We start from the raw sequence: 19,140 nt of genomic DNA on the forward strand, positions 1-19,140 counted from the left end.
ATGTCCCCAATGTCCCCATTCCCCTCCTTGTCCCCAGTGTCCCCAATATCCCCATCCCCCTCCCTGTCCCCAATGTCCCCAATGTCCTCCTTGTCCCCTGATGTCCCTGGTGTCCCCATCCTTCTTCTTGATGTCCCTCTCTCCAATTTCCTTCCCTGTCCCCAGTGTCCCCATCCTTTCCCCTGTAGTCCCTGTCCCCAGTATCCCATTTCCCTTCCCTGTCCCCAATGTCCCCAGTGTCCTCCCTGTCCCCAGTGTCCCCATCCTTGTCCCTGATGTCCCTGTCCCCAACATCCCCAATTCCCCTCCCTGTCCCCAAAGCCCTCCCTGTCCCCAGTGTCCCCATCCTTCTTCCCGATGTCCCTCCACCCACCCATCACCAGCAGAGTCCCCCCCACCCCAGCAGCCCACCCCAAACATCCCTCCCCAAGCCAGGACGGCTCTGGGAGGCCGAGCAGGCCCGGGGTTTCATGTGTCCCCTCCTCCCTTACCAGCATCTCGTCGTGGATGACGGGACCATCCTCCTGGAAGACCCCGTCCGGCTTCTGCTGGTTGAGGATGAGCCACTTGATGGCCCCGCAGACGACCTCGTGCTCGATGCTGATCAGTTTGCTGGCCATGGCGAACACTTTGGCCACGTAGGCCGTCAGCCTGGGGGACAGGGGGGCGCGGGTGTCACCCTCCGGCCGTGTCACCCAGACCCAGGGGTGGGGGGAAGGTGGTGGTGACCCCCCCCGACCCTCACCAGGTGCTCGACTTGCGGTTGAGGAAGGCGGCGAAGGAGTTGTCGGGTTTCCTGTAGGCCAATTGTTGGACGTAACCTGGGGGTGGGAGGGCGGGTGGTCAACACCAGGAGGGGCCAGGGGGTGGGGGTGGGGGGGTCAGGCCACCCAAGCCCTCCAAGGAACAGCCAAGGGTGGCTTCGAGGCCACCAACACCTTCCAGTCGGTCACTGGCCATCACAGGGGTCACCTGGGAGTGGCTTCGGGCCACCGACACTCCGCAAGTGTTGGCCAACACAAGGGGCACCCAGGGGTGGCTTCAAGGCCACCAACGCCCTCCAATTGTTGCCCATCACAATGAACACCCAGGGGTGGTTTCGGGCCACCAACGTCTTCCATCCAAGTGTTGGCCAACACAAGGGGCACCCAAGGGTGGCCTCGGGCCGCCGATGCCCTCCAATCATTGGCCAACACAAGGAGTATCCAGGGGTGGTTTAGGGCCACCAACACCCTCCAACCACTGGCCAAGACAAGGTGCATCTGTGTGTGGTTTTAGGCCACCAGCACTCTTAAAACCATTGGCCAACACAAGGGATGTCCAGAGGTGGCTCCAGGCCACCCTCCAAAGGTTGGCCAGCACAAGGAGCAGCCAAGGAGGCCACCAGTGCCCTCCAGCTGCTGGCCAACACAAGGACAGCCCAGGAGTGGCTTTGGGCCACCAGTGCTCTCAAACCATTGGCCAGGACAAGGAACACCAAGGGGTTGTTTTTAGGCCCCTCCCCAGTTGTTGGCCAACACCAGGAACTTCCACGCACCCCTCTGGGGGATGTTCTGATCCTTTTGGGGATGTTCTGATCCTTTAGGGGAAGTTCCCACCCAGCCTCTGAGAATGTTCCCACTCACCCTTAGGGGATGCTCCCACCCCTTTGGGGATCTTCTCACCCACCCTTTTGAGGATGTTCTCATCCCTTGGAGAGTATTCCCACCGTTTTTTGGGGACGTTCCCACCTACCTCTTTGGGGATGCTCCCGTCCTAGGGGAATACTTTCACCCTCTGGGGCTTGTTGCCACCCCTTGGGGGATAAATCCCACACACCCTTTGGGGACATTCCCACCCACCCTTGGAGGAGGTTCCCACCCTTGGAGGAGGTTCCCACCCTTAGGGGATGTCCCCACCCCCTCGGGGGGGATGTCCCCACCCTTTTTGATGATCTCGATGGCCTCGGTCCTGCGGTCGAGCCCCAGGTTCTCCCACTGCAGGGTGTTGTCCAGGTAGTGGACGGCGATGACCGTGGGGGTCAGGGAGATCATGTTCTGCTCCCCACAGCCCGAGGGGACCACGATCAGGTGCTTCAGCTTGCTGCCGTCGATGGCCTTCTCCACCAGGACGGACACGGGGTTCCCTGCGGCCACGAGGAGGGGGCCGGTCAAGCCGGAGGTGTCCCCCACCCCCAACCCCGCAGGTGGTCCCCGGGGGTGCCCCCAGGCCCAAAGCTCACCCTGGATGCTGACTTTGGTCTCCGACTCGGTGTTGGGGACGATGTCGGAGAGATCCGCCGCCTTCACCTTCTCCTCCTGCACCCCCTCTGTGGGGCAGGAGGGGGTCAGCTCGGGGGGAGGGGGGGTGACCCCAAATCCTTCTTGTCCCCAAAGCCCTGAGGTGACCCAGCCCTGCCCCAGGATGTCCCTGGACCCTCAAAGACCTTCCAGAGCCACGCCAGGATGTTCCCTTCTCCCTCAGGATGCCCCAATTCCATGGTGGGGTGTCCCTTGGCTCCCAAGACATCTCAGACCCAAAGCAGGACACCCCTCATTCCCTGGGATGCCCCAATTCCATGGTGGGGTGCCCCTTGGCCCCCAGGGATGCCCCAGACCCACAGTGGGTCTTCTCTTGTCCCCTGAGATGTCCCAGATCCACACTGGGGTTTCTCTGGTCCCTCAAGACACCCCAGACCCTCAGTGGGACTTCCCTCTTCCCTCAAGATGTCCCAGACTCACACTGGGGTTTCCCTTGACCCCAAGACACCCCAGACCCACAGTGGGACTTCCCTTGTCCCCCAGGATGCCCCAAACCTGCCCTTGGGGGCACATTCTCCATCCCCCTGAGGTCCTGCCCTCGGTGGGACCCCCCCATGGGGCCAGGTCCACCCCCGGTCACTCACTGACTCCCTTGTGCTGTGGGTCCAGCTCGATGATCTTCACCGTCTTCTCCAGCCTCATCCCCTCGGGCTGCCCAGGGAAGAGTCCAACCATAAACGGGGTTGGTTTTGGGGTCCCCCCTTCCCAAATTCTCCACTTTGTCCAGGACAGGCGTCCCAGTACAAGCCAGCGTCCCCCAGGGCATGTGACACACCGGTTTAGGGCATGTCCCCTGTCCCCCAAGGTGCCTCAGGGACTTCCCAAGGTTTAGGGGGTCACTCGAATCCCATGAAGTCCGCTCCAAATCCCGAGGAGTCCTCCCAAGCTTTAGAAGAAGACCCCTCAAGTCCCAAGGAGTCCTCTAAAGGTTTAGAAGACCCCTCAAGTCCCAAGGAATCCTCACTGGGTTTAGGGCATCCCCCAAGCCCCAAGGAATCCTCACTGGGTTTAGAAGACCCCACAAGTCCCAAGGAGTCCTCCCAAGGTTTATGGGATTCCTTGAGTCCCAACAAGTCCTTCCAAGGTTTAGGGGATTCCTTGAATCTTTTGGAGTCTTCCCAAGGTTTAGGGGATCCCTCAAGCCCCAAGCAATCCTCCCTGGGTTTAGGGGATCCCTCAAGCCCCAAGGAATCCTCACTGGGTTTAGGGGATCCCTCAAGCCCCAAGGAATCCTCACTGGGTTTAGGGGATCCCCCAAGCCCCAAGCAATCCTCCCAAGGTTTAGGGGATCCCTCAAGCCCCAAGGAGTCCTCCCAAGGTTTATGGGATTCCTTGAGTCCCAACAAGTCCTTCCAAGGTTTAGGGGACTCCTTGAATCTTTTGGAGTCTTCCCAAGGTTTAGGGGATCCCTCAAGCCTCAAGCAATCCTCCCTGGCTTTAGGGGATCCCTCAAGCCCCAAGCAATCCTCACTGGGTTTAGGGGATCCCTCAAGTCCCAAGGAATCCTCACTGGGTTTAGGGGTTCCCTCAAGCCCCAAGCAATCCTCCATGGGTTTAGGGTATCCCTCAAGCCCCAAGGAATCCTCACTGGGTTTAGGGGATCCCCCAAGCCCCAGGGAACCCTCACTGGCTTTAGGGGATCCCCCAAGCCCCAAGGAATCCTCACTGGCTTTAGGGGATCCCTCAAGCCCCAAGCAATCCTCACTGGGTTTAGGGAATCCCTCAAGCCCCAAGGAATCCTCACTGGGTTTAGGGAATCCCCCAAGCCCCAAGGAATCCTCACTGGGTTTAGAAGACCCCACAAGTCCCAAGGAGTCCTCCCAAGGTTTATGGGATTCCTTGAGTCCCAACAAGTCCTTCCAAGGTTTAGGGGATTCCTTGAATCTTTTGGAGTCTTCCCAAGGTTTAGGGGATCCCTCAAGCCTCAAGCAATCCTCCCTGGCTTTAGGGGATCCCTCAAGCCCCAAGCAATCCTCCCTGGGTTTAGGGGATCCCTCAAGTCCCAAGGAATCCTCACTGGGTTTAGGGGTTCCCTCAAGCCCCAAGCAATCCTCCATGGGTTTAGGGTATCCCTCAAGCCCCAAGGAATCCTCACTGGGTTTAGGGGATCCCCCAAGCCCCAGGGAACCCTCACTGGCTTTAGGGGATCCCCCAAGCCCCAAGCAATCCTCACTGGCTTTAGGGGATCCCTCAAGCCCCAAGCAATCCTCACTGGGTTTAGGGAATCCCTCAAGCCCCAAGGAATCCTCACTGGGTTTAGAAGACCCCACAAGTCCCAAGGAGTCTTCCCAAGGTTTATGGGATTCCTTGAGTCCCAACAAGTCCTTCCAAGGTTTAGGGGATTCCTTGAATCTTTTGGAGTCTTCCCAAGGTTTAGGGGATCACTCAAGTCCCATGAAGTCCACTCCAAATCCCGAGGAATCCTCCCAAGGTTTAGGGGATCCCTCAAGCCCCAAAGAATCCTCCCTGGCTTTAGGGGATCCCTCAAGCCCCAAGGAATCCTCCCAGGCTTTAAGGGATCCCCCAAGCCCCAAAGAATCCTCCCTGGGTTTAGGGGATCCCTCAAGTCCCAAGCAATCCTCACTGGGTTTAGGGGATCCCTCAAGCCCCAAGGAATCCCACCAAGGTTTAGGACCGCCCTGGGAGGATGATCCTCCACCCCTGGCCGCCAACCCCAGGACAAAGGGCGGCCACGGCGACGTCCCCGTGCCAGGGCACACCCGAGGGACAGGGGAGGTGACAGCGAGGGCCACTCACCACCACCCTGAGCTTCTTCTTGACTCCGTCGGACACGTACTTGTCCCTGACGGCCGCCTTGACCTCGACGTCGTGCAGCCCCAGCTCCAGGGGCACCAGCACGAAGGACACGGTGCGGGAGGACTCGGCCTTGATGCGCAGGATCTGCTGGAAGCGCTTCTTGGACGTGGAGGGGCCGCACAGGGCGGGGTTGTGCACCAGCTCCACCCGCACCTGGGGGGCACAGGGGGGGAAGGCGCAGAGTCAGGAGATGCCCGGAGAGGGAAGGGACCCCCCCCCAAAAGGATCATCCGGTCCAATCACCCCCCCCACCAAGGATGCACCAAAATCATGCCAAGTGCTTGAAAGGGTTGTCCGGACGTTCCCCGAGCTCTAAAAGGGAATCGTGGGATATCCAGAGCTGGAAGGGACCCCCCCCAAGGATCATCCAGTCCAGTCCCCTGCTCAGGACACCCCAAAATGCCACCAAGGGCATGGGAGCATTGTCCAAACATTCCCTGAGCTCTAAAATCGTGGGATATCCCCAGCTGGAAGGGACCCCCCAAGGATCATCCAGTCCAGTCCCCCGCCCAGGACGCCCCAAAATACCACCAAGTTCCAGAGATCGTTGCTCAAATGTTCCCTGAGCTCTAAAATCGTGGGATATCCTCAGCTGGAAAGGCCCAGTGAGGATCATCCAGTCCAACCCCACCTAGGATGCCCCAAAATGCCACCAAGGGCATGGGAGCATTGTCCAAACATTCCCTGAGCTCTCAAATCGTGGGATATCCCCATTTGGAAGGGACCCCCCAAAGATCATCCAGTCCAATCCCTGCCCAGGGCACCCCAAAATCCCTGAGGGCGTTGTCCAAACATTCCTGGAGCTCAGACAGCCTCGGTGTTGTCGTGCCCAAACGCTGGGGAGCCTGTTCAGTGCCCGACCACCCTCTGGGGGAAGAACCTTCCCCTGAGATCCGACCTGACCCGGCCCTGGCACAGCTCCAGGGCCCTGTCCCTGGTCCTGCCCCTCAGGGTCCTTTCCCATCCTCGTGGCCTCCTTTGGACGCTCTCTCAGAGCTTCTCCAGAGGATCCAGGAGGCCACAGACCCCCTGAACCTCAAAGCCCCCCCCAGGGTGGGTCCCAACTCACGGTGATCTCCTCCAGGTTGTAGTTGTAGAGGATGGCCCGGATCTCCACCTGCTCGTTCCTCACCACCGAGTAGGGCAGGCGCAGGTCGATGAAGAAGTCCTTCATCACCGTGATCTCGTAGGGGTCGGCCACGCACAGCCCTGCGGGGGATGTGGAGGGTCAGGACTGGGGGGGTTCTGGTCGGATCGTGCCCCCAGGGACGGCCCCGAGGCCTTCAGAGAGCCCTCAGAGCCCAGGGAGCCCCCTCCAGGTTTCGGGGGTGTCTCGGATCTCTTGGAGTTCTTCCAAGGCTTAGGAGATCCTTCAAAACCCAGGGAATTCTCCCAAGGTTTGGGAGATCCCTCAAAGCCTGGGGAGTCCTCTCAAGGTTTAGGGGATCCTTCAAAACCCAGAGAGTTCTCCCAAGGAGATTCCTCCAAGTCCACGGAGTCCCCCCCAGTGCTTAGAAGGTCCCACCAGTCCCAAGGAGTCCTCCCAAGGTCTGGGACATCCCTTTAAGACCCAAGGAGTCCTCACAAGGGTAAGGGATCCACCAAGTCCCACAGAGCCCTCCCAAGGCTTAGGAGATCCCCCAGGTCCTATCCCCTCCACCAAAGTTCAGGAGATGTCCCTCAAGACCCACGGAGTCCTCCCAAGGTTTAGGGGACCCCTCAAGTCCCAGGGACGCCCCTCAAGCTTGGTGGGATCTCCCCGCTAAGATTTTTGGGGATCCCTCAAAGTGCCAAGGAAACCCTCCGGGATTTAGGGGACCCTTCAGGTCCCAGGGACCCCTCCCAAGGTTTGGGGGGGCTCCTTTGGCCCCCAGGGGCACCCCCCCGCTCTGTGACATACCCTTGTCGGGCGAGAGGCTGACGGCCAGGACCTCCCAGGTGGTGATGGAGTCCTTCAGGTACACGGGCACGGTCTTGGCTGACACCCTGGAGAGGGGGGAGGGTCACCAAGGGGGTCCCAGCCCACCCCAACCCCACCCCAAGGGGATGTCACCACCCCCCAGGGTGGAGTTGGAGGGGAAGGGGGTGGTCACAGCTGGTCCCCAGGACAGACCAGCAGGTTTGGGATGAGCCCTGGGCGGACCAAGGTGGTCTTGAGGCAGCACCAGGGGGTCAGGGGTGGATTTGTGGGGGGGGGAGGGAGGGTCAGGGAGGGGGAAGTGACCCCCAGGGTGAGCTCTGGGGGGTGGAGGGGACAGGGGGACAGGGGCAGGGCTCACCCCAGCCCGTCAGGCTTCTCTGTCAGGTGCTCCAGCTGCCACAGCCAACTCTCCGGGAAGTGGCTCCGCGTGATGATCTCGTCGTCACTCATGAACACGACGTCCTTCTCGCCTGGGGGTGGGGGCATCCCTCTCGACCGTGGCCTCATGGGCCCAACCCCTGAGCGGAGCTGATATCACCCCAGCTCGGGCCAGGCAACCCCCAGCGCTGCCCACCCCAAATGAACCCCAAATTCACCCCAAATGAACCCCAAATTCACCCCAAATGAACCCAACACTCCACCCAAATTCACCCAAAACTCACCCCAAATTCATCCAACATTCACCCCACATTCACCCAACATTCACCCCAAATTCACCCAACATTCACCCAACATTCACCCCAAATTCACCAAAATTCAGCCAACATTCACCCAACATTCACCCCAAATTAACCCAACATTCACCCAACATTCACCCAAAATTCACCAAAATTCAGCCAACATTCACCCAACATTCAAGGCTTTGCCCAAGGACAGCACAAGGAACTCCCAACCTTCCCCCAGGGAACACCCAAGGAACTCCCAAACTTTACCCAAACTTTACTGATGTTCACTCAACCTTCCCCCAAGGAGCACCCAAGGAACTCCCAACCTTCCCAAAGGGAACACCCAAGGAACTCCCAACCTTTCCCCAGGGAACTCTTGAGAATCTCCCAACCTTCCCCCAAGAAACACCGAAGAGATTCTCAACCTTCCCCCAAGGAACATTCAGGACTCCCAACCTTCCCCCAGGGAACACCCAAGAATCTCCCAACCTTCCCCCAAGGAACACCCAAGAGATTCCCAACCTTTCCCTAAGGAGTACCCAAGAATCCCAACCTTCTCCCAAGGAAAATCCAAGAATCTCCCAAACTTCCCCCAAGGAACCCCTGAGGTTCACCTGACCTTCCCCCAAGCTTTTCTTCAGGATCACAAAACCTTCCCACAAGGAACACCCAAGGAACTCCCAACCTTCCCCCAGGGAACTTCCAAGAATCTCCCAACCTTCCCCCAAGGAACACCCAGGACTCCCAACCTTTCCCCAAGGAACAGCCAAGAATCCCAACCTTCCCCAAGGAACACCCAAGGAACTCCCAACCTTCCCAAAGGGAACACCCAAGAGATTCCCAACCTTCATCCAAACTTCACCAGATATTCACCCAACCTCCCCCCAAGGAACACCCAAGGAACTCCCAACCTTTCCCCAAGGAACACCCAAGAATCCCAACCTTCCCCCAAGGAACACACAAGGAACTCCCAACCTTCCCCCAAGGAACCCCTGAGGTTCACCTGACCTTCCCCCAAGCTTTTCTTCAGGATCACTCAACCTTCCCCAAGGAGTACCCAAGGAACTCCCAACCTTCCCCCAGGGAACACCCAGGAATTCCCGAGGCTGCCCCGCTCCCACCTCTCCCGCCCTCCCCGCCCGTCCCAGCACTTGCTTCGTGCCAGCTGGAACGTGGTCTGCTGGCGCCGCTTCTCCCTGCGGATGTCCTCGATGTACTTGCAGCAGTCGAGGAAGGCCCGGACGCAGGACTCGCCCTCCTGGATGTAGGAGCTCCTCTGCTCGCAGCTGTGATCCATCGGGATGTCCCGCATCCCGTCCTCGCAGCACCTCCGCAGCTGCTTGTCCTGGTACTCGGATGCTGCCGGCACCGCCACACCCGCTGGCACCCGGTGAGGGGACACCCGGGGGGCCCTCGGGGACATGGGGACACTCTGGAGCTCCTCAGGGATGTGGGGCACTCTGGGGCTCCTCAGGGACATGGGACACTCTGGGGCTCCTCAGCGATGTGGGGCACTCTGGGGCTCCTCAGGGATGTGGGGCACTCTGGGGCTCCTCAGGGATGTGGGACACTCTGGTGTCACTCAGGGATGTGGGACACTCTGGGGTTCCTCAGGGATGTGGGACACATTGAGGTTCCTCAGGGACATGGGGACACTCTGGGGCTCCTCAGGGATGGGGACACTCTGGGATTCTCAGGGATGGGGACACTCTGGTGTCATCAGGGACACGGGACACTCTGGGACTCTCAGGGATGTGGGACACTCTGGGGTTCCTCAGGGATGTGGGGCACTCTGGTGTCATCAGGGACATGGGACACTCTGGTGTCCCCCAGGGACATGGGGCACTCTGGGGTTCCTCAGGGACGTGGGACATGTTGGGGTCCCTCAGGGATGTGGGACACTCTGGGATTCTCAGGGATGTGGGGCACGTTGGGGTCGCTCAGGGACAAGGGACACTCTGGTGTGCCTTGGGGACGCTGTGGTGTCACCAGGGACACGCCCCTGCCACCCACCCTTGGTGCCTTTGTACTCCACGAGCTGCAGCGAGCGGCGCCTGCGCTTGGCCTCCTGGGGACACTGCACCTCTGGGGACACAGGGGACACAGGGGACACGGCTCAGGACCCTGCAGGGTCCCAGCCCCGCAGCCCGACATCCCCTTGGCCTCAGCTGTCACATCCCAAAGCTCAAGGTCACCTCCCCCATCCCTGAGGTGTCACTTCCCCCCGTCCTGGAGGTGTCACATCCCTGAAGTGCCACCTCCCCCATTCCCGAAGTGTCACCTTCCCCATTCCCGAGGTGCCACATCCCTCAAGCGTTATCACCCTGATGTGTCACCTCCCCCATCCCCAAGGTGTCACCTCCCCCATTCCTGAGGTGTCACCTCCCAAATTCCCAAAGTGGCACATCCCTGAAGTGTCACCCCTGCAGTGTGTCACCCCCGCCCTCTGTGACACCTTCCCCACCCTTGAGGTGTCCCATCCTCCATCCCTCAAGTGTCACCTCCCCGGCCCTCAAGGTGTTCCCGAGGTGTCACCTCCCTCCCACCCGAGGTGTCACCTCCCATGTCCCTGAGGTTTCACATCCCCGAGGTGCCACCTCCCTTGTCCCCAAGGTGTCCCCTGCCGTGTCCCTGAGGTGTCCCCCGGGCTGTCCCCTCCTGCCCCGTCCTACCCGACCGCTGTGGGGTCGTGATCTTCACGCTGGTGGTCAAGCTCAGCCCGGCGTCGGCGAAGACCCCCACGTTGTCCCTCCCGCTGCCCGCGGTGCAGCCGATGTCACTCTTCTCCACCGTGTCCCAAACCTGCCACCACCGCCAGGGGACACCTGTGAGGGCCACGGCCACCTCCCGGGGACAGCGGGGATGGCCACGGCCACCAACAGGGGACAGCAGGGACAGCCACTGCCACCCCCTGGGGACAGCTGGGAAAGCCACTGCCAGCCCCTGGGGACAGGGAGACGGTCACTGCCACCACCAGGGGACAGTGGGGATGGCCACTGCCACCAAGAGGGGACACTCATGCTGGCCAGTGCCACCCCCACCAGGGGACATTTGTGATGGTCACTGCCACCACCAGGGGACAGTGGGGATGGTCACTGCCACCAAGAGGGGACACTCATGCTGGCCAGTGCCACCCCCACCAGGGGACATTTGTGATGGTCACTGCCACCACCAGGGGACAGTGGGGATGGCCACTGCCACCAAGAGGGGACACTCATGATGGCCAGTGCCACCATCACCAAGGGACACCTGTGATGGTCACTGCCACCACCACCAGGGGACATTTGTGATGGTCACTGCCATCCCCTGGGGACATCTGGGACAGCCACTGCCACCCCCTGGGGACATCTGGGACAGCCAATGCCACCCCTTGGGGACGGGGGGACGGCCACTGCCACCACCAGGAGACAGCGGGGACGGCGGGGACGGGGCCCCCCAGGCACCCACCCTGGTCTGGGTGAGCTTGTTCTTCTTGTTGAGGACGAAGACCCCCTTGTCCACGGCCACCAGCCCCACGTGGGCCTTGTAGTCGCCCTCGATGCGCAGCCTCATGGGGCTCCCTGGCCGGTGCACCTGACTGTCGGCCTCCGACGCCCCCTTCACCACCAGCTGCGGGGCACACGGGGTCACCTCCGGGTCACGGCCCCAAAAACCCTCCCTGAGACCCCCGGAACCCGACCCATGGGGAACCCCGACGCCAGGGAACCTCAAAAACCCTTCCTGAGACCCCCAGAACCTGATCCATGGGGAATCCCAACCCCAGGGGACCTCAAAAATCCTCCCTGAGACCCCCAGAACCCGACCCATGGGGAACCCCCACCCCAGGGAACCCCAAAAACCCTTCCTGAGACCCCCAGAACCTGATCCATGGGGAATCCCAACCCCAGGGAACCCCAAAAACCCTTCCTGAGACCCCCAGAACCCGACCTGTGGAGAACCCCCAACCCATGGGACCCCAAAAACCCTCTCTGAGACCCCCAGAACCTGATCCATGGGGAATCCCAACCCCAGGGGACAACAAAAACCCTCCCTGAGACCCCCAGAACCCAACCCGTGGGGAACCCCGACCCCAGGGGACTCCAAAACCCTCCCTGAGACCCTCAGAACTTGACCCGTGGGGAACCCTGACGCCAGGGGTGCTGGAGACCCCAAAAAACCTTCCCCCAAAACCTAAGCCCTTACAAAGACCTCCCTCAAGTCCCTCAAGGTCACCCCAAGCCCCCCCCCCAAGTCCTACAAAGGCCCCTCAAGTCCTTCAAGTGTCCCCAAGTCTCTCAAGGACCACCCCAAGCCCTTCCAAAGGCCCCACCAAGCCCCTTAAGGGCCCCCCCCAAAAACCTTTCCAAAGGCTTCCCACCCAAACCACCCCCCGCCCCACCAAAGACCACCCAACTCCCTCAAGGGTCACCCAAGTCCCTCAAGGGCCACCCCAAGGCCCCCAGGTCCCCTCCCCACCCCCGTGGGGCCGGGGGGGGACACTCACGGTGCCCATGCAGGTGTCCTTGACGTCCACCCAAATGGAGTCGGCCACGATCTCCCCGGGCAGGACGTGGTAATAGCCCACGATGCGGAAGGAGGGCAGCAGGTCGGCCGTCACCCTCAGGGTCATGGTGACCAGGCTCTGCCCGGCCTCGTAGGGCTGCCGCCCGGCGCGGACGATGTGGCCCCTGCTCATGATCTGGCACGGGCGAGGAAGGGCGCGTTGGTGGCGGCCACGCCGGGCAGCGAGGGACCAGCGGGGCCCCCTCAACACACCCCCGGCCGCCACGGGTGTCCAGGACATCCCCGGCTCCCCCCCCGTGTCCTGCTGTGCTGGCCCTTGGTGACCACTCCTGGGCACGGTCATCAGTCACCCTGGGCGCGGTCATTGGTCAGCTTGGCCATGGTTGTTGGTTACCATGGTCACTGGTCACCCTGGCCATGGTCACTGGTCACCCTGGACACAGCCATTAGTCACCCTGGTCCTGGTCATTGGTCACCTTGGACGTGGTCATTGGTCACCCTGGTTATGGTCATTGGTCACCCTGGATGAGGGCACTGGTCACCCTGGCCATGGTCATTGGTCACCCTGGCCGTGGTCGTTGGTCACCCTGCACGTGGGCATTGGTTACCTTGGCCATGGTTGTTGGTCACCATGGTCATTGGTCACCTTGGTCATGGTCACTGGTCACCTTGGCTGTGGTCATTGGTCACCCTGGCCATGGTCATTGGTCACCCTGGTCATGGTCACTGGTCACCCTGGCCGTGGTCATTGGTCACCCTGGCTGTGGTCACTGGTCACCCTGGCTGTGGGCATTGGTCACCCTGCACGCAGGCATTGGTTACCTTGGCCATGGTTGTTGGTTACCATGGTCACTGGTCACCCTGGCCATGGTCACTGGTCACCCTGGACACAGCCATTGGTCACCCTGGCAGTGGTCATTGGTCACCTTGGTCATAAACATTGGTCACCTTGATCACGACCATTGCTCACCCTGCTCATGACCATTGGTCACCTTGGCCACGGTCATTGCTCACCCTGCTCATGACCATTGGTCACTTTGGTCGTGGTCATTGGTCACTCTGGACACCTCAACCAGCTCACCCCCCCCGAGCCAGGGCTGGCACCCACCAGGTAGGTGAAGTACTTGACGCTGTTGCGGACGGCATCGCTGTTGCTCTTGAGGTGGAAGCTGACGGGCACGCTCCCCCCGACCTTCAGCTCCGTGGCCTGCACGGCCATGTGCAGGAAGTTCCCGGAGCCGTCCTGGCTGCGGTAGGCCTGGGCCGTCATCTGCCGCGACGCCTGGCGCTTCTCGGGCAGGTCCTTCTGCGCTGTCCGCACCTGGGGGGGACAGGGGGGCGCCCCGTCAGTGGGGAGGGGGCTGCACGCAGCAGGGGGGAGCAGCACAGAGATCTTGGCCTCCGTGGAGGTCTTGGTCACCACAGAGGCCTCGGCTAACAGAGGGATCTGGGCCTCCATGGAGGTCTAGGCCACCCTAGGGGTCTTGGCCACTATAGAGGTCTGGGTTTCCATGGAGGTCTGGGTCACTTTTAGGCCAAAGTAGAGGTCTAGGCCACCACAAAGGTCTAGGCCACCACAAAGGTCTAGGTCACCATAGAGGTCTAGGCCAATGTACAGGTCTAGGCCACCACAAAGGTCTAGGTCTCCATGGAGGTCTTGGTCACCATAGAGGTCTTGGCCTTCATAAAGCTCTGGGCCACTTTTAAGCCAACACTGAGTCTAGGCCAGCATAGAGGTCTAGGCCTACAGAGAGGTCTGGGCCTCCATAAAGTTCTAGGTCACTTTTAGGCCAAAGTAGAGGTCTTGGTCACCGTAGAGGTCTTGGCTAACAGAGGGATCCAGGCCACCCTAGAAGTCTTGGCCACCATAGAGGTCTGGGCCTCCATAAAGCTCTGGGCTACTTTTAGGCCTAAGTAGAGGTCTAGGCCAGCATAGAGGTCTAGGCCACCAAAAAGGTGTAGGTCACCACAAAGGTGTAGGCCAAAGTACAGGTCTAGGCCACCACAAAGGTCTAGGCCACCATAGAGGTCTTGGCCTTCATAAAGCTCTGGGCAACTTTTAGGTTGAAGTAGAGGTCTAGGCCTACAGAGAGGTCTAGGTCACCACAAAGGTCTAGGCCACCATAGAGGTCTAGGCCACCTTGGAAGTCTGGGCCTCCATGGAGGTCTAGGCCACTTTTAGGCCAAAGTAGAGGTCTAGGCCAGCACAGAGGTCTAGGCCACCACAAAAGTGTAGGCCTCCATGGAGGTCTTGGCCTTCATAAAGCTCTGGGTCACTTTTAAACCAACATAGAGGTCTAGGCCTACAGAAAGCTCTGGGTCACCATAGAGGTCTAGGCCTCCAGAAAGCTCTGGGCCACCTTTAAGCCAAAACAGAGGTCTAGGCCAGCGTAGAGGTCTAGGCCTACAGAGAGGTCTAGGCCACCACAAAGGTCTAGGCCACCATGGAAGTCTAGGTAACCATAGAGGTCTGGGACTTCGTAAAGCCCTGGGCTACTTTTAGGTCAAAGTAGAGGTCTAGGCCACCATAGAGGTCTTGGTCTTCATAAAGCTCTGGACCACTTTTAAGCCAATATAGAGGTCTAGGTCAGCGTAGAGGTCTAGGCCACCATAAAGGTGTAGGCCAGTGTACAGGTCTAGGCCACCATAGAGGTCTAGGCCTCCATAAAGCTCTGGGTCACTTTTAGGCCAAAGTAGAGGTCTAGGCCACCACAAAGGTCTAGGCCACCTCTAGGTCACCTTGGAGGTCTAGGCCAGCACAGGGGTCTAGGCCAGCACAGGGGTCTAGGCCAAGGCAGAGGTCTAGGGCCACGTGCAGGTCTAGGCCACTGTAGAGGTCCCCACCCCACTGTCCCTGTCCCCCCTCACGGTGACGGGGACACCCCTGTCCCCACGCCCTCCCGGTGTCCCCACTCACGGTGATGGAGACGCTGTCCTGGTTGGTCGGCATGTTGACCACGAGCTGGGCGGTGCCGTCCTGTTGGGTGGACACCTCGCTCGGGTACTCGACGGTGCGGACGGTGACACGCGGGGCCGGAGACCCGTCCGGGTTGGTGACGTAGACCTGGGGGGGGACACGGGGCACGTCCCAGGGGCACGGGGCATGGGCAAGAGACACTGGGGAGGGGCACTGGCACTGGGAACACTGGGAAGGGGCACTGGGAACACTGGGAAGGGGCACTGGCAATGGGAACACTGGGAAGGGGCACTGGGAACACTGGGAAGGGGCACTGGGAACACTGAGAAGGGGCACTGGCACTGGGAACACTGGGAAGGGGCACTGGCACCACTGGGAAGGGGCACTGGCACCACTGGGAAGGGGCACTGGGAAAGGCCATTGGCACTGGTAACACTGGGAAGGAACACTGGGAACACTGGGAAGGAGCACTGGGAACCGTGGGAAGGGGCACTGGGAAGGAGTACTGGGAACACTGGCAAGGGGCACTGGGAACACTGGCAAGGGGCACTGGGAAGGGGCACTGGGAACACTGGCAAGGGGCACTGGCACTGGGAACACTGGGAAGGGGCACTGGGAACACTGGGAAGGGGCACTGGGAAGGGCCAGTGGCACTGGGAACACTGGGAAGGAGCACTGGGAAGGGGCACTGGGAACACTGGGAAGGGGCACTGGGAAGGAGCACTGGGAACACTGGGAAGGGGCACTGGGATCACTGGGAAGGGGCACTGGGACCACTGGGAAGGGGCCACCCCAGCGACACAGGGACAGCCGGGGGCCCCCAGACCCTCTCCAGGTGACACAGAGATGTGACACGGGGACAGAACTTTGGTCCCCAAGTCCATCCCCCCACCCCCCCCCAAAATCCCCCAGTCCCACCCAGTCCCCATCCCAGGGATCCCGAGGGCCCTGGGCCGATGCCACCGCTGTCCCCAGTGCCACCGCTGTCCCCAGTGCCACCACTGTCCCCCCTGCTGTCCCCAGGGGTCCTTACCCTGAGGTCGAAGGAAATGCCGGGTTTGAAGTACTTGGGGGTGTGCGTGAAGTGGATGGTGTAGGGGGACGTCACGATGTGGATGCCCTCGCGCTGGGCCTCCACCATGTCACTGCCTGGGGCACCCGGGGCACAGCCACGTCACTTGGGGACAGCCCTAGTGGCCCTTGGCTGGCCCCAGGTGTCCCCATCCTCGCTGTCCCCAACCCTCTGCGTGTCCCCGGGGCCGCGTCACCCGGGGACAGGACCCGCTCTCCCCTCTCGGGGACAGCCCTGGTGGCCCCAGACGTCCCTCCCCATCCTCCCCACACGTCCTCAGAGCCAGGTGTCACTGCTTTGTCCCCCTTCTTTGCCCCCCCTCGTCTCCCTCGCCAGCCAGGCGTGTTGAAGATTGTGATGGACATGCACGTCCCCGTTGTCCCCGTCCTCCCAAGTCCCACCCGTGTCCCCTGTGGTCCCGCTGTCTCTCCTCTGTCCCTGTCCCCTCACATCCCCCCTGTCCCCGTGTCCCCTCTGTCCCTGTGTCCCCCCATGTCCCCATATCCCCCTGTCTCCTCGTGTCCCCACAGACCTGACTCTGTGATGACGGTGACGGTCACGTAGAGGGTGTGTCCCACCAGCTCCTCCGAGTTGCGGAAGCGCTGCCGCAGCGAGTCCATGGTCAGCACGGCCTCGCCGTTCCCTTCGATCACCTGCGGGGTGGGGGGAGTGAGGGGACATCCAGGGAGACCCAGGGGACATCCAGGGAGACCCAGGGGACACCCAGGGGACACCCAGGGGACACCCAGGGACATCCAGGGGACACCCAGGGAGACCAGGGGACACTCAGAGACACCCAGGGGACACCCAGGGAGACCCAGGGGACACCCAGGGGACACCGAGGGAGACCCAGGGAGACCAGGGAGACCCAGGGGACACCCAAGGGACACCCAGGGGACAGGGGGTCCATGGCCAGCACAACCTGGCTGTCCCCATCAGTCACCTGCGGGGTGGGGGGAGTGAAGAGACACCCAGGGGACACCCAAGGAGACCCAGGGGACACCCAGGGGACACCCAGGGGACAGGGGTCCGTGGCCAGCACAACCTGGCTGTCCCCATCAGTCACCTGTGGGATGGGGGGAGTGAAGGGACACCCAGGGGACACCCAAGGAGACCCAGGGGACACCAGGGGACACCCAGGGGACACCCAGGGGACAGGGGTCCGTGGCCAGCACAACCTGGCTGTCCCCATCAGTCACCTGCGGGATGGGGGGAGTGAAGGGACACCCAGGGGACACCCAAGGAGACCCAGGGGACACCCAGGGGACACCCAGGGGACACCCAGGGGACACCCAGGGGACAGGGGGTTCATGGCCAGCACGGCCTCGCCATCCCCTTCGATCACCTGCGGGGTGGGGGGAGTGAGGGGACACCCAGGGGACACCCAGGGGACAGAGAGGGGATGGCCAGGGGGGACCAGGGTGGAGACAGGGACGGGAATGGGGACAGAGTTGGGGGTGGTGACCAGGATGGCAGAGCCCAGTAAGGGACAGGGATGGGAACGGAGATGGTCCAGCCTGGGGACAGGGACAGGAGTGAGAGGGCTCAGCAGGGGACAGGACTGGGGACACCCGTGGGGACAGACAGGGCCGAGGGGAGGGTCACCGGAATGCGCTTCAGGGACTCGGGGATGCTCCTCCTCTCGTTGTTCACCAGGACCCCAAAGAGGGCAAAGGCTGTTCCGTAGACGTGTTTCCCATACAGGTACCTGGGGACAGGCCACCGCTGCCACCACGTGTCCCCATCGCAGCCACAGAACCGGCACCCCGTGTCCCCACATCGCCACCGTACGGCGCTGTCACCCCATCATCCTGTGTCCCCATCCCGCTGTCCCTGTGTCCCCTGTCACCCCATTGTCCCGTGTCCCCATCCCGCTGTCCCTGTGTCCCCTGTCACCCCATTGTCCCGTGTCCCCATCCCGCTGTCCCTGTGTCCCCTGTCACCCCATCACATCCTGTCACCCCACAGGTCCCGCTGTCCCCGTCCCTGTGTCCCCTGTCACCCCATCACACCCTGTCACCCCACAGGTCCTGCTGTCCCTCCACATCCTCCCCGTCCCCATCACGCCCTGTCACCTCCATCCCCCCCACCCTGCGCCCTCCTCACCCTCCAACCCGTCCCCGTGCCACCCCCTCCTCCCTGGGGACAGCTGGAATGTCCCCCCACCCCGTCCCCTTGGAGGGAGGGGGGGTCTGACCCCCCGAGGGGGCACTTTTGGGGTGCCCGTCCCACCTGGCCGAGATGGTCACCCGGAAATCCTCCTGCCGGTCGATGTAGAGGAACTTCTCCTCCGGGGTCAGGACCACCTCAAAGCTGGGCAGAACTGCAGGGTGGGAGGGGGAGAGGGTGTCACCCGATGTCCCCAAACCCCCAGGTGCCTCCCCCGCCACCTCGGGTGTGTCCCCCCCCCCCCCCCCCCCTTACCGTACTCCTTGACCTCAAACTGGGTGCTGAAAACCTGCTCCGGCGAATCCTCGAACCTGGCCGTGATCGTCCACATGCCCAGGCTGGGGGAGGCAAGGGACGGGGTCAGGGGACAGTGCCAGGGGTCTGCGTGTCCCCAGGCCACCCCCCCCGGGAGGTGACACCCACCTGACGACCTCGGGCAGGTTGTGGTTGATGGACAGGATGCCGGTTTTCATGGGGGAGGACACGGGGATTTGCTTGATGATGACGTTGTCGGGTGTCTGGGGGGGAAGGGGGGGACACGGGCGGCTTGGGCACGGTGGCACCAGTGCTGGCAGCGTCCCCCCCGTGTCCCCCTGTCCCCTGTGGCACCCACCTTGACCTCCACGATGACTGTTTTGGACACTGGTTCCATGAGGTGGCCCACGGTGAAGAGGCGGCAGAGCACTGGGAGGGGACACGGGGGACAAGGTGAGATGGGGGGGGGGGACACTCAGGAATGGGGGTTGGAGATCCAGGAATGGGGGTTGGAGATCCAG

General features: G+C 61.6%; 1 protein-coding gene and 1 long non-coding RNA gene across 2 annotated transcripts in view; both read right to left on the reverse strand.

Moving 5' to 3' along the window:
- Positions 1-19,093, reverse strand: part of C3 (complement C3) — a gene marked incomplete at both ends in the record, with an annotated part of 25,135 nt that extends 6,042 nt beyond the window's left edge. The window contains 23 exons of the mRNA XM_027909535.1: positions 492-651; positions 746-821; positions 1,922-2,125; positions 2,222-2,308; positions 2,885-2,951; positions 5,058-5,270; positions 6,187-6,326; positions 7,018-7,103; positions 7,397-7,508; positions 8,859-9,062; positions 9,717-9,788; positions 10,376-10,505; positions 11,151-11,312; positions 12,187-12,381; positions 13,315-13,527; positions 15,124-15,274; positions 16,161-16,272; positions 16,728-16,848; positions 17,801-17,903; positions 18,428-18,518; positions 18,620-18,702; positions 18,788-18,882; positions 18,978-19,093. Coding sequence (XP_027765336.1) covers positions 492-651; positions 746-821; positions 1,922-2,125; positions 2,222-2,308; positions 2,885-2,951; positions 5,058-5,270; positions 6,187-6,326; positions 7,018-7,103; positions 7,397-7,508; positions 8,859-9,062; positions 9,717-9,788; positions 10,376-10,505; positions 11,151-11,312; positions 12,187-12,381; positions 13,315-13,527; positions 15,124-15,274; positions 16,161-16,272; positions 16,728-16,848; positions 17,801-17,903; positions 18,428-18,518; positions 18,620-18,702; positions 18,788-18,882; positions 18,978-19,093 — 2,993 coding nt within the window. The remainder of the gene's footprint in view (positions 1-491; positions 652-745; positions 822-1,921; positions 2,126-2,221; positions 2,309-2,884; positions 2,952-5,057; positions 5,271-6,186; positions 6,327-7,017; positions 7,104-7,396; positions 7,509-8,858; positions 9,063-9,716; positions 9,789-10,375; positions 10,506-11,150; positions 11,313-12,186; positions 12,382-13,314; positions 13,528-15,123; positions 15,275-16,160; positions 16,273-16,727; positions 16,849-17,800; positions 17,904-18,427; positions 18,519-18,619; positions 18,703-18,787; positions 18,883-18,977) is intronic.
- Positions 7,917-8,403, reverse strand: LOC114071688. The gene is made up of 3 exons (XR_003574076.1): positions 8,356-8,403; positions 7,997-8,062; positions 7,917-7,964 (listed from the first exon to the last, which is right to left on the reverse strand). It is a non-coding gene; the product is annotated as an uncharacterized LOC114071688 (long non-coding RNA).
- Positions 19,094-19,140: the final 47 nt, after the last annotated feature.

The sequence above is a fragment of the Empidonax traillii genome, unplaced genomic scaffold, assembly GCF_003031625.1.
Source record: "Empidonax traillii isolate 1590-97213 ecotype Southwest subspecies unplaced genomic scaffold, ASM303162v1 scaffold2198:size32990, whole genome shotgun sequence".
NCBI classification, from domain to species: domain Eukaryota; kingdom Metazoa; phylum Chordata; class Aves; order Passeriformes; family Tyrannidae; genus Empidonax; species Empidonax traillii.